A 14,696-nucleotide genomic window follows, 5' to 3' on the forward strand; every position below is an offset into this window, starting at 1 on the left:
GTTCATGTTTTTTTTTTTGCCTCCTGAAATCAGTTTCTTTGTTAGTTGCGTCAGTGACATAAGCACGTGGGTTTTGTACCATGGAAAGAACATTAGCAACAGTGTATTTTCTGCCAATTGCATGTGACTGTAGGGAAGAAAATAGCTTCTGAGCTGTCTTTAGCCTTTGCAGAAGCTGCAAACAGACAATAGGGATGTATCCTTTCAGGATTACCTGTTCTGTTCATTCCCTCTGGGGCACCTGGCATTGACCACTGGTCGAAAGACAGGATACTAGGCGAGATGGAACTTTGGTTTAACCCAGTATGGCCTGTCTTATGTTCTTATCAACTTGCTATAGCAGCAATGAAGGGTCCTGTGGCACCTTACAGACTAACAGAAAAGTTTAGAGCATGAGCTTTCGTGAGTTAACTCACTTCTTCAGATGCTGGTCCTGGAAATCTGCAAGGCCAGGTATAAATAGGCCAGAGCAAGGCTGGGGATAACGAGGTTAGCTCAGTCAGGCAGGCTGAGTTGTATTGTCATCAGTAGATCTGGAGGTGTGAACTCCAAGAGAGGGGAAGCTGCTTTTGTATTTAGCCAGCCATTCACAGTCTTTGTTTAATCCTGAGCTGAGGGTATTGAATTTGCAGATGAATTGTAGCTCAGCAGTTTCTCTTTGGAGTCTGTTCTTGAAATTTCTTTGCTGCAGGATAGCTACTTTTAAATCTGCTACTGTGTGTCCTGGGAGATTGTAGTGCTCTCCTATGGGTTTTTGTATATTGCCATTTCTGATGTCTGATTTGTGTGCATTTATTCTTTTACATAGAGACTGTCCAGTTTGTCCAATGTATATGGCAGAGGGGCATTGCTGGCACATGATGGCATAAATTACAAAATTATGATGGCATAAATTATAAAAGCAGCTTCCCCTCTCTTGGAGTTCACACCTCCCAGATCTACTGATGACAATACAACTCAGCCTGCCTGCCTGAGCTAACCTTGTTATCCCCAGCCTTGCTCTGGCCTATTTATACCTGGCCTTGCAGATTTCCAGGACCAGCATCTGAAGAAGTGAGTTAACTCATGAAAGCTCATGCTCTAAACTTTTCTGTTAGTCTATAAGGTGCCACAGGACCCTTCATTGCTGCTACAGATCCAGACTAACATGGCTACCCCTCTGATACCTGACAACTTGCTATAGTGACCCATTGCCTAAGCTAAAGACTTAATAGTGTCTGTGTGTACTACTAAACTACTCCATCTGTTCCTCAGGTGCACAATATCAAAGATTGCAAGATAGCTTTGAAAGTTGTCCAGCCTTTGTTTACATGATGAGTACCTTGAGGGGTCTACATCTTGTCTGGAAAGACTTCATTCTGTTTGGAATATGCAGCTTTCCTCAAATCGGTTTTTGTCGCTGAACTATGGTTGTATAAGTGTTTTAAATAAAGACCAATACCTGTGCCCTGTTCTCACATGCAGGAACGCCGTGTGGCAGCCAAACAACTGGAGATGCAGAACAAGCTCTGGGTCAAAGATGAGAAGCTAAAGCAACTGAAAGCTATTGTAACTGAACCAAAGAATGAAAAACCAGAGAGGCCTTCGCGGGAGAAGGACCGGGAGAAGACTTTGCAGAGATCTGTGTCTCCCCCACCAGCACAAGTATGTTACATGTAAAATCTGTGTGTGTGGGTGCAAAGGCAAACTGGTTTTATAGAGCTAAATGCAGCTGATTATTTTTCTCTAATAGAGCCCAAAACATGTATTCATTCTCATGCCCCATTCCCACCAACTACATTCTTTTTTTCTCCTTCCTCTGGTGTATTGTCTCTTGGCATGCCCTTTGACCTTACAATGACTAATCTGAAGGCTGCCTTGGCTTTTTAAAGCTGACAGTAAAACACCTAATTATGTGAAGTACATGCTTTGATTGCTGTCTTCCTACATGCAAGTCAGCCATACGGGGTGTTTCCTGAAGTGTTCTACTTTACCAGTTCAAAACTGTATGTGTTCACTAACTTCTCTCCCATTTTCTTCAGTTTTCTAGTAACTATGTCACTCAAGTCCCTAACAGCCAGCCTCTCATGGGCCACCCACAGCTGCATAGACGCTCTAACTCTTGTAGCAGCATTTCTGTGGCCTCCTGTATTTCGGAATGGGAGCGGAAAGTTCCTCCATACATCAAGTGTATCAATGGCACATCTAATGCAAGGAGTAGACGACAAGAACCAGAGCAAAATAAAAACTATAATGTGTCAGAGAGAAGGCGAGGGATGCACTGGACTGGAGTCATTGAGGTCCCCAGCTGTAGAGATGAAATAAAAATAGAAGAGGACCAATGCTGCAGGGTTAGTGCTACTCCTAGCAATGACTACTTGTAGCAGTGCTTCGATGCCATGGCTCAGATTGCTATTCTCAAAACAATTCCCGAAATTTAGTTCTTTGTGGCTGGGATTGTGCTGGCATATGTGAGCTCACACCTGAAATGAAATTGGACCTTTATTTTACAAATTTGCTCCATGCTTGACTGCTGCCTCCACATTGTGAGTCATGGTACTTGCAAAACACATCTAATTTGCTTTCTAAAGTCAGCATAGAGAAGCCCCGAAAGGAATATGACTGTGTCTTGTCAGTGTGTGTAGCTCTCTCTAGGAAAAACAATAACTTTCTCTGGCTGTAAACCTCCTTTGTCTGTCTGTTAAACTTGTCTGGCAGCCTGCACTTGCCAAAGGAATTTTTGTGGAAACTTAATTTATTTGCTGGAACCAGTGTTTTGCACCAGCAGTCTCACTTGCAAGAGCTGAGTCTGGGATTTAAACAACTATTAAAATGCTCTTATTAAATTTGTAACAGCAACGAAGGGTCCTGTCGCACCTTACAGACTAACAGAAAAGTTTTGAGCATGAGCTTTCGTGAGCACAGACTCACTTCATCAGATGTTACAGATCCAGACTAACACAGCTACCCCTCCGATACTTTACTAAATTTGAACATTTGTAATAAAACTGGTGTTTTCACTTGCAGTTCTCATTCAGTTCTAATTGGTAGAAGTGATTCTTCTGTGTACCAGTTCATGTCAAGGAGATGCTTGTCTTAACACTATGCTTTATTGTCCTGCCCTTGCTACAGGGGGTTCAGGTAAAATTAATAAACGGATACAAATATCAGATTATTTTGATGTTCAACAGGCGCAACATATCTCAATTGCGTTGTGACTTCATCTCTCGGGCTACCTTAATAGTATTACAAACAATCTTAGACATTCATCAAAGTTCCTGTTACAGGGAGACTTTTTTTGATGCAAGTGACATGCTTTCATGCTTATGCCTTCAAAGTAAAGTATACCTCGACCCCCTAATGGTAGCAAGTTAAGGAATGAAGTCTATTGTAAAATACAATGCACTCTTTTTAAAGGATCTATACTAAGGCAGCTTTTCAGAACTTTCAAAAAATTACTTATGGAAGAATCAATACTTTAATTCATCCGTTTAAAAAAATCACCACAGGGAGCATTGAAGATTTCTATTTGCCCAAATCTTAAGGCTGCTTTCTGCATCCTGGTAGCATGTAGGAGCTTGTAAATAGTGTTTGGGGAGAAAAGAACCAGCAAGAAGGGTGCATTGTAAACCTTTTAACGTGTTGCTAAAATACAGTGTAATCCAGACTTGAGCATTGGAAGTGCAGTGGATGGTGTTAGTATCCATGGATTCAAGTTACAGAGGAAAACTACCCCTCTGACTAGTCTTGCTAGTTTCATCTTACTTGCCTTAAGAATGCCACTCTCTCAGCAGCGTCAGCTCTAGTATCCTAAGAGGAAAAGGCTGAATTTGATGGGGACAGTGCCCTGTGTGACTGAATCTTGCATACTTTGGATGGGTCAAAAAGAGGCCCTTTCTTCTTCCCTGTACTCATTGGCAGGAAGTTAAGTGACCCTACTGTTGAGTGTATTTGATAGGTGAAAGTGCTGTGTGTGTATATATAAGGTGCATGTTTTGAAATGCTGCTGTTGATGTGGAGCAGACGACCAGCCATGGAGAGGGTCAGTCTGAACCCCAGCTGCAAGGCAGGAGATTGCCACAGTACTGCCATTATCTTCTTTGGAACTGCATGACGGGGGTGACTACCCACCGCCCCTTACTCCATGAACGGTTAGATTAGGGGGCTGCAGTTTATCAATAATTCTTTGCAACTGGGATTTTACTTCTCAAATCAGATCTTGGTCAAGTGCGACTTTGATTCGAGAACTGTAAATTGTAGCCTTGTGCCCGAGGTCCCTCATTGTTCCTCAAGAAGGTTCCTGTACCTTTTCTAAGACTTCAGCCCTCCTCCTGTGCACCTCCCAGTGACGAGCCCCATCATGAAGCTAATGCTTCTTGTAACATTTTCATCTGTGATCTCATAAGGGTGTCCACATTTAACAGGCTATCTGACTACCTTTTTGCATTTTAAAAGGAATTTCTAGTTCTTCCCAGTAGCGGGTGAATGGTGAGTGGATATCTCTATTCTGCTGTTACTGATGTGTGGGTAACAGAGTTCCAGACCAGCCTCACTCTGGATAGGGGTCTAATGTCAAGCTACTTCCTTACCTGCAGTATTTGCCCAGAAATACACTTCAGGCCTCTCATCTTTCAGTGGTTGCGCTGAAGTAACACTTCCTAAAACCTGAGCCATGAATCTGCTCCCTTGATTATCTGAGAAATAGACCATATGACCCAGGGATGTGTCCGTGGAAACTATCTTGTGTAGTTCTGCTTTTTCAGGCCTCTTTAGTGTGTGTAGAATCCATTGTTTGTCTGGGAAAAAGTTAAAATCCTTTCATCAGAAGTTTTGGTTAATGAATCCATCTGACTGCATAGAACTTAGTGAAAACTGCAAAGACTGAGTTGGCCTCAGTGTAATTCTTCTAGCAATTTTGTGTTAGTGTCACTAATGATTCCCTACAGCATCGATTCTGCTTAAAAGTGTAGAGGGGAAAACGTGGCCTTCGTCCAGATACATTTTAACCAGGCCTGAAAAACTGCACTTCCTTTGCTGGTGAACCTGATGTAAGTTAACTGATTATGCTTATTTCTTCTGGCTCCTTTTCTGCTCTGATCAGACTGCACCTCCAGTTCGTCTCAGGCACAGACGATCACGCTCAGCAGGGGAAAGATGGGTGGATCATAAACCACCTTCTAATCTGCCCACTGAAACAGTCATGCAGCCCCACGTCCCCCATGCCATCACAGTAGCGGCTGCAAACGAAAAGGCGCTAGCTAAGTGTGACAAGTACATGCTGACGCACCAAGAACTAGCTTCTGACGGGGAGATTGAAACTAAGCTGATTAAGGTAAAGCAGAAACCTTTGTGGTGTTAAATTGTATTTCACTGACTGGGCACTTCCTATGTTCGCTTGCATAAGGATATGTTCTGACTTAAAGTTCTTTTGTTGACTGTGGCTTTGAAAGTTGCAAGTTGGGGAAGGAGATACTTTAGTCCCTAGAAAACATTCCTAGTCCACTTGCTGTACCTGAATGTACTCGTCTAAGTTCTTGCATACCAAGCTTCGTTTGTCAGCTTTATTAAAAGGAAATTGCACTTATCTTTTAGCCCATTGTTTAAGACCACATCATAATCTGTGGATGTGTATCAAGCATGTGATTTGCCAATGGCTTTCTGAAGTCTAGTTTCAGAGGATTGACCATCTTTTTAAATCAGTATCATTCAGTTTTCTAAGACATGAGCCTGTCTTGCTGCACCAATGACAATCTAACACCATTGTTTCATCTAACAATGAAATCTAACACTTTGAGAATGTGTGGCTTCCAGGTGTGAATCTGGCAATCAAGTAAAGCAAGTTGGGAAGGAGTGCAGGCTTAGAGTGCGGTGGGACTGCTAGTTTCACATAAGGTGTCTTCTCAGGCAGATGGCAGCTTTCCATGTGTTCCTTGGATGTACGAATTGCCACTTTACACTGAATAAACTACCAGCAGCTTACCTTTTAGCTTGGACTCTTACAGCATTGTCACTTAAAAATAAAATCCCTTCGTTCTCCCCAAAGGATTTGTTGACCCTTTATCCTGTCTGCCAGCACAATTGCAGTCCTGTTGTCCTATCTAAACTGGTGAATGGAAGGACTGAAAACAGGCCAGACTCGGTAGTGTTTGTAATAGGCTATTTTAAGAATTTTTTGCCCTCTTTTTGGGGGGGGTGGGGCAGGTGACAACCACTGATTTGTATCAAGTGGTGTTGGTTCACTCTAGTACACGCTGGAGTGGGCTTGCTCTCTAGATTGAAGGGAGGAGCTTCCTTTAAAGAAATGAGTTATTGCAAACTCTGATATCAGGTACTAGCTGGTCACAGATCAAGTGCTGTGCGAACATAATGTCCAAGTAATTATTAAGTAACTTTGTTTCTTTCCCTCAGGGTGATGTTTATAAAACCAGAGGTGGTGGGCAGGCAGTTCAATTCACGGAGATAGAGACTCTAAAACAGGAATCGCCAACTGGGTCAGTCACATTTAATTTTATAATTGCAAAAACGTCAAGGACCTAGTGTCCAAGAAAGTGCGCACACCTCTAATTCCATCAATGGTCTGGTTAGGAACTTCAGAAGAATGAAGCTGCTGAGATTCTGAGCTGGAGTTACTGGCTTAATGTATGTACAACTGAGGGGTGGGTTTGTCATAAACCCTGTGGTGACAGGCAGCCACTGGGGTGCTGCTGGGGTTTTGGGGTATTAGAAGCTATTCATTCATCCTCTCTCTGGATGTGTAGCCCATCCCTAGGTAATGCCTTGTGCAATCACTTATTATAGAGTCTACTGAACTGTCTACAGTGATCTTTCAGGACTAACTCTTCTTTCCGCTTCCTTCAGTCGAAAGCGAAGATCTTCACCTTCAAGTCCTCCTCCCCCAGAAGATGCTGCAGAGTCTGAATGGACAGATGTAGAAACCAGAGTAAGTTACGAGTGGGCAGACAGATTCCTATGTTGTTGTGAATCTGGAATAATGCTGTTATCTGCCTTTTATGCAGCAGACTCTAAAATCCCTTCATTCTACCCAGAGGATTTGTTGACCCTTTATCCTGTCTGTGAGTAATTGTACATGTCTTTTCAGTGTTCGGTAGCTGTGGAGATGAGGGCAGGATCCAATCTTGGACCTGGATATCAGCATCATGCTCAGCCCAAGTAGGTGGCATGCTAACTTGTTGTTAGTGGAGCTTCTAGCTTTCTTGCTCTAAATGCTCTTTGGCTGGTAAAATATTATTCCACTCCAGTCTTACCAGGTTTAAGGTAAGGACTGGATCCTAAAATGCTAAATCTGATGGTCTTGGCCCTCTGCAATTCCAGGTGTTTACTCCTTTTTTTTTTGCTGGTGTGAATTGGCTCTTTAGCTTCTCTTGCTGCTTTCCTGGCTTGGATTATCAAATATCCATGTTACATCACCGAATGGACAGCTGGAGACAGCTAAATGCCCTGATGTTTGGAATGACAAAATGGTCTAAAATATGGAGATGGAAGCCAAGATTTGGAAATGTGATCAGTGGTATTCTTTTAATACCCAGCTTGATAAGCCTGAAAGGAGCCCCTGGCTTTCAGAGTTGAGCTGATGTTCTGAACGTCTCCACTTTCGATCAGAGTTGGGTCTCCAAAATCACTTGTCATGCTTGGAAGTCTTGGCCTGAGTCAAGTGTGGCAGTAAAATCTGCCATGGCTCTTATATGTTCAGCAGCAGTTTGAGTGAGCCCATAAACCTGTGCTGGAACATTGCTACATCTCTGAACTGTCCAGGCACTCAATATGTTAGGGTCTGAGGTGAAGAGAAATTACTAACTTGTGCCCCAGTTTTCTTGGCCTGCATGCACTTAAGGTTGCACAGGGTTAAATAAATGTCCGTGCCTGACAAAGTTTGGAATACTCTGCAGTTAAAGGGGGTATATCGGTTATCTCTGCTTGGTGCAGGGTTGGGGCAATAGTTCTAAGTACATTTTCTTCACAATACACTCATCTCTCGCTATATGAGCACAGTTAGTTCCCAGATTTCTGCTCGTAGGGGAAAACTCCATAAGAGTGACACTGAATTCCCCTTAAAATACATGCAAAAGTCTCCAATTCGTTTCAAGTGCTTCTAATGTGATGTAAACCAGTTGAGTTTAGGTACTTTTCTGATGTATTTGAATAATTGGGCACCAGAAATGAGGTGAGGGAGGGAGTCCATCCCTCCGTCCATCCCATTAGATGTGTTACAGGTCACCAGCAGGGCAGTTAAAGAAGCTGTTTGCAGTTTCTTACCGCTGCTGCCTCAGGCAGATATTTATCAATAGATGGAGCTGCTGGAGATGGCAGCTATGTCTGTCACTCAGGGTAGCAATTAGCTTATGCCTAGGTGCTGAAACCTTTAACGCTTGAGTTAATTGCTGGGAGCAGGAGGGCTGGGGGAGCCACCCTGTGTACCAGCCCTGATGAAGAGTCTGTGGAGGGAGGAGGAGGAGGAGTGTCTAAGACTGGGGCTGTTGAGGGATGCAGGGGGCAGGGCCTAAGACTGGGGGCAGTTTAGGGCTGCTGGGGGCTCTCCAGCTGGGGGTGGTTTGGGGCTGCTGGGGGGGGCATGTTAAAGGTGGGGGTTAAAACCTGGCTGAGGGTGAGGTCTGCAGGGGGTTGGGGGTCTAATACAGTAAACCATCGAGTTACCCAGGGGTGGTTCTTGCAACCTCTACATAACTTGAATTTTCCTGCAAGGGGAGGGGAGCCAGAAACCACCAGTGCTGGTCAGTTTCCTGGCTCCCAGAGTGACAGGAGCTGGGAACCAGGGGCAGGCTGGTTCCAGTCTCCCCATGGCTTGTGGGCCGGGAAACTGATCAGCTCATGGCTGGTCAGTTTCACGTTCCCACCAGTGCAGGGGAGAGAACCAGGCCAAGAGCCTTCTCCCTCTCTTCCCCTAGCCGCAGGCCTGTCAGACAGCTGCATATCTGAGGGAAGGGAGGGAGAAGGCTCCAGCTGCAGGGCTGGGGGTCTCCATGCCCCCTGCCTGGGACTCCGTGGCTGGCTCAGCTCCAGCTGCGGGTCTCCCCAGCCAGGGACCCTGCTCATATATAAGCAGGGGAAGTTGGCTCATATAGTGAATAAAGGTAGGTATATATATATATATTCCTCATTTTAGTGAGTACTTATTAGTAAAGTACTTATTAAATGAGGGATGAGTGTAACTGTTTGGGGACCTTAGCGATGGTGTTGAACAACCTGGTGGCAAAGTTGACGTAGTTCACATTAAATTCCAGATTGGGTACTTCATGCTTCTAAGAAAGCAGCACAGGCCTCACTGTGTAACGAAGCCCTGTGTCTATTCAGAGCTTTGAGTCCAACCTACTGAAGTTGCAGATGACAGCCGGAGGTTTCTTGGTGATCTTTTGGGTAGCTCAGCCTCACACAGGAAAGTTTTTTTTTTTTTTTTTCATATTCCCAAAGTTCTCATCTCACTAGACAAGTAGACTTTTTTCACTGGATGCTATGTAGCAGTCCCCATTTCTAACACAAGTCCAAACCAATGAAACTTCACAGGCTGCAAGACTGGGTCTCAAACACTTGCTGACAGCATAAGTGTGTGTTAAGCAAGTCTGGTAGCCTAGGTGCTGGAGAACAGAGTTCACTTGCAGATTTGGCCTTTTGCAGATAGGTGCTGACAGTGCTGTGGAAGTGACCCATTCAGCTCAGGGGAAGAAAGCTTGCAGTTTTACATGATGTTTACAGGCAGGAGAGAGGGCTTCAGAGGTAAAAGGGCTTTTCATGAAATAAAGAAGTGGGGTGGGGGTATAAAATCTGGGTGATGTGATAATGACCAAAGAACCTTGAGAATATTCAGGCCGAAACAGAGGCTGAACACCTTTAAGAAGCCAGTGCATTAAACTTCAGTGTACAGGCAGGAGAACTTGTGTGTACAAGTCCAGTAGCAGTGGTGGCATACATTTGTATTTTACACTTTGGGAAATGTCTGGTCAGAAGACTTGTGATTTCAGGTCTCCTTACAGACATTCCCCTTATGAGCACACTATTATTATGGCAAACTTTTTCCTTCATGTCTCCATCCCTGTAATCTTGGAACCTGATCCTGTACCAACTGAAATAAGTGGGAGCTTTGTAACAGCCAGATAGAGGAGCAGGATGAAGTCTTCGCTTTGCCTGCTGGGTCGCGCTGGTGGTGCATTGAATTCTTATTGTGCTGGGCATGTAAACTGTATGCAAAAGCACATTTTGAACTTGAGCTGCTCCCTAATCTGATGTCCTGAACAGAACACACAGCATAGTAACAGAGAGTGTGCTAGTCTATATACTATCAAAACAAAAAAGCAGTCCAGTAGCACTTTATTAGGTGATGAGCTTTTGTGGGACAGACCCACTTCTTCAGACCATAGCCATACCAGAACAGACTCAATATTTAAGGTGCAGAGAATCAAAAATAGTAATCAAGGTTGACAAACGAGAATAATATTATCAAGGTGAGCAAATCGGAGAGAAGAGGGGCAGTGGGAGGGGGGGTGTCATGAATTAGATAAAACAAAGTATGTAAAAGAGCACCTATAATGAGCTAGAAAATTGCCATTGCTGTTCAAACCATGTGTTAATGTGTCGAATTTGAATATAAAAGAGTTCAGGAGCCTCTCTTTCTTTCCAAACTGCTGTGAAAATTCCTCGTCAGTAAAACAGACTTTCAGGTCGTTAACAGAATGGCCCACTCCATTGAAGTGCTGGCTGACAGGTTTGTGGATCAGGAGTATTTTTTGTCTGTTTTATGCCCATTAACTCTTTGAGAGAGTTTGAAGTCTGTCCAATATACAAAGCATGTGGGCATTTTTGGCACCTGATGGCATATATGATGTTAGTTGAGGAACACGAGAATGTGCCTATGATTCTGTGAATAACCTGGTTAGGTCCAGTGGTGATATCTCCAGAATAGATATGTGGACAAAGTTGGCAACGGGCCTTGTTGCAAGGAAAAGTTCCAGGCTTGGGGTTCCTGTGGTATAGACTGTGGTTGTGGGTGAGAATCCTCAAAAGGTTGGGAGGTTGTCTGAAGGAGAGAACAGGCCATTTGCCTTAGGGCCTTCTGGAGTGTGGCATCCTGATTAAGGATAGGTTGTAGTTCTTTAATAATGTGTTGCAGTGGTTTGAGTTGGACGCTGTAGGTAATGACCAGTGGTGTTCTGTTGCTGGCTTTTTTGGGCCTGTCTTGGAATAGCTGGTCTCTCCACGAAAGCTCCATTGCCTAATAAATTATTTTGTTAGTCTTTTAAAGTGCCACTGGACTGTTTTTTTGTTTTGTTTTAACAATGTAGTTGTCATTAAACCAATTGATTGGCTTTCCCTCACTGTTTATGCTTAAATCCTTGTATCTGTACAACCGTGTAAATCTACGTAAGTCTTGACCACTATTGTAGAAAGCTGCACTGTGAGAATCAAAACTTTGATCTGAAAGAGTTCTTGTATTTAATTTTATTTCAGGCGCAGAAAACCATGATGAGAAGGAATTCACTATTGTAATGGAATACTGTTCATAAAATGGGGATTTTAATCCATTCTTCAGAATTTGCAGCCAGTGAAGTTTCGCTAAACTTACTGCTATGACAATGCTGCAGAAATTTGTTTTATAACTGGTTATGCTGGACAGCGGCTAAGGGAAAGACTTTTTCACAATTCTGAAGAAATAAATGTATCCAACGTATTTGTTTTTTGCCCTGCTTTGTATTATGTATCACTTTGAAGAGAGCCTTCTGTTTTTATGTCTGTCTGAACCTCTTGATATTATTTTGTATCCCCTGTAGACTGAATCATGCAAGGCCTTTGCCTTGTGTGCTTGCCAGATTTTCTTTTTATAGTGTAAAACATATGTTCAATTTTGGTCATGATCGTTTGTATGGTGTTTTTAATACACAAATGCTGCTATTTATTTAGCTGCAGTAATGCACTTTAGAAATATTTCTGTATCAGTTCAGGGTTTTTTATTATACTTTGCAACAACTAATATGGACTACCCATCAAAACAATTTCCCAGCAAGATATGGGACTTAATTGTTGGAGTGACAGTGTTCTGTATATCTGCAAATTGTCTTTTGAAGTCCTTTCAGTCTGTGAGCCATCATAGTAACAAAAAGCAGGAGCTTGGTGTCATGTCTATTCAGTTCTGTGCAACAAACAAGTAATGATGCTGATTGCCTCAGCAGTAGAGATAAGTGAGTATTTGCTTTCACTATTGTGAGGCTGCAATTGTATTAAACATAGATCTGCAAATGTATTAAAATAAATACTTGTATTCAATGGCTCTCTCAGTATAGACTTGTTAACTGGGGATATCATTTACTTTTAGTGCATGTAACCTGGACTTTGTCTTAATGGAGACATGAGGCCAGAATTTCAATCTTACCTTTTTAAAAAAAACAAAACAAAACAGCTCCCACTCCAAAAATATCCTGCAGCAATGGATCTTTCAAATGGGGGTTTGGCATACTTGGAAACTTCTTGGAATTCACTTTAATCCCTAATGTTAAATGTGTCAGACAGAACCTTCAGGATCATAGGCTGCCTTTCAGCGCAGCCAGTTCTGCTTCAAGCTCCTGGCTTTATCTTTTGATTGACAGGGTTTTCTTGCTTGGGAATTGCTGTAGGCTAGGAATACGAAAGTCCCCCTAGGAAATGTGGGCTAACATGTTTCAATAACTGTCACACTGTCTTTTTAAACCAGTTTGACAGTACCTAGCAAGAATGGGTTTAAACATCTGTCTCTACTGCCTGCTAAAGTGCTAAGGTTGCTTATATGTTTTTGCTGAACTCCCTCATTTCCTAGTTTAGGCTAGTGAGCCCTTAGAGTCTTAATTAAAAGGTATAGTGTGCAAAACAAAAAACAGTTAGATGGTGAGGACTTGTCCAATTCTGGTAACCTCTCCCTTCTCCCCCTGCACACCCAGCTAATAGTACAAGTCAGATTTTTCATAATAAAATCCTTAAGCAAAATGATAGATGTTTGTTACTTTTATCTATAGCCCTGAGCAGACAGTGGAGCAGATCATGTTTCAAAGCCTTTCCTTTGGGAAAACCAGGACAATGAAGCCTTCAGCCTCTTTGGTCTGCTAGTGCTACACTGTCAACCCAGGCCCCATGCCACAGTTCTGAAGAAGCCCCAAAAGCGCTGGCTGGTGAAGAACACAAGTTGCTCTGCTTTCTAAGCAGCATTTGCAGGCTTCAGGGGGCAAGCTGCCCTTCTTGATCCTGTTCCTTGCACTCTGGGTGGTGAGACTGACGTGCTGCCACTTTCCACACCCTTTCAGCTGCAATTCCACCAAGGGAAAAGTTGAGCGGGAGTTGCAAGAATCCACAGACGAGTGAGTGGCCCATACATAAGCAGGCAGGCCAGGGATCCGAGTCTGCCATTAGCTCCTCCCCTAGCTTGATAAAGTTATGAACAAGATTATAGCTTATGACATGGGACTGGACTCATGAAAAATGGTTGAAGGTAAGCTTAAAAAACTAAGCTGTTACCAATGTTATGAGTGAATATGCCACACTCCTGTTTGTCCCCACTTCCATATAGCCTATTCAGTATCAGGATACAAGCATTGCTGCAGGTCCTTATTCCTTTCTGCAACTTATTCCTAAATACTAGGAGGAGAAAACAGAAAAGGATTCAAATAACCAATGAGGAAGGCTTATGGGAGGAGCACATCTATTTCTCTCTCAAACCTCTGCAAAGGAGGAGAGGGAAGGGAAAGAGCTGCCCTGTCAGTAGCTTAGAATGGGGACAGAAGTTGCTTGGAAGGGTAGGAGGTTTCACTGCATCTTGAACTAGTGCCACTAGGTGGGGTGCAATAGCAATGCTGGTAGTGTTAGGAAAGTGTAACGGTCTGTTTGTTCCAACCCCACAACTTAATTCTTCTGAGATGGCCTCTGTCTAGTCTCACTTGTGGGAAGTGTCTCCTCTCTCCAGCATTGCTGGGTTTTAGAAACCTGGTAACCAGCACCCTATCCATATATGAAATGCCCACTGCTTAGGTGGGAGAAGGTTCTGTCCTTTCCAGGCCTGGAAGCAGTCAGGGAAGTGTGGTGCATTTAGGGTAATTTGTGGAGTTATGCTGTTGAACACTTGGGTTTTGCCTGGGGCAGGATTTCTGGTATTTTTAGGTCCATGTTAGCCACACTTCCTTTCTCTTGGTGCCAGGTGTACAGCACAGACCCAGGCCTCATGGTCTGTTTCCAGCCTGGAAGCCAGATTCTGTGTAATGTAACCCAGGTGATGTAATCTAAACCCATTGCTTGGTACTTCTGCCGAAGAGTTATGTGGCAGTACTAGTTAACCCATACTAGTTGGGCAGAATGGCTTACTAATCCAGGCCCAAGTGTTGACCTACCCAAGAAGAATTTGAATCTGTGTAGTGATTGAAGGGGCTGGTGAGCTGAGCTAGTAGAATTGGCACTAAAACAGTCAAATGGGACTGCAGCCACCTTTGTTTCTAAGAATATCCTTCAGAATGGTTTACAATAAGCCCCCACCCCAGACCCAGTGAATTTGTGCCAATTTGATGGCTACGGGTGTTGCTGTTTGACAGTGTTCAGGCCATGTGCTGCAAACGCATCATTGTAAGCTGAAAAATATGATGGGGAAGCTCCTTGTGCACAAGCAGTCTTATAGCTGTCCCTAAGCTTCTGACTGCCAGAAGTTTGAGCCTGGATGAGGGGATGGATCATGGGTG

General features: G+C 43.5%; 1 protein-coding gene across 1 annotated transcript in view; it reads left to right on the forward strand.

Moving 5' to 3' along the window:
• The window catches only part of KIF23 (kinesin family member 23), a 28,901-nt gene extending 15,944 nt beyond the window's left edge, over positions 1-12,957 (forward strand). The window contains exons 18-24 of the mRNA XM_075006867.1: positions 1,465-1,644; positions 2,022-2,330; positions 5,081-5,311; positions 6,388-6,470; positions 6,838-6,919; positions 7,079-7,149; positions 11,458-12,957. Coding sequence (XP_074862968.1) covers positions 1,465-1,644; positions 2,022-2,330; positions 5,081-5,311; positions 6,388-6,470; positions 6,838-6,919; positions 7,079-7,149; positions 11,458-11,473 — 972 coding nt within the window. The 3' untranslated portion in view covers positions 11,474-12,957. The remainder of the gene's footprint in view (positions 1-1,464; positions 1,645-2,021; positions 2,331-5,080; positions 5,312-6,387; positions 6,471-6,837; positions 6,920-7,078; positions 7,150-11,457) is intronic.
• The last annotated feature ends 1,739 nt before the right edge of the window (positions 12,958-14,696 follow it).

The sequence above is a fragment of the Carettochelys insculpta genome, chromosome 12, assembly GCF_033958435.1.
Source record: "Carettochelys insculpta isolate YL-2023 chromosome 12, ASM3395843v1, whole genome shotgun sequence".
Classification (NCBI taxonomy): Eukaryota; Metazoa; Chordata; order Testudines; family Carettochelyidae; genus Carettochelys; species Carettochelys insculpta.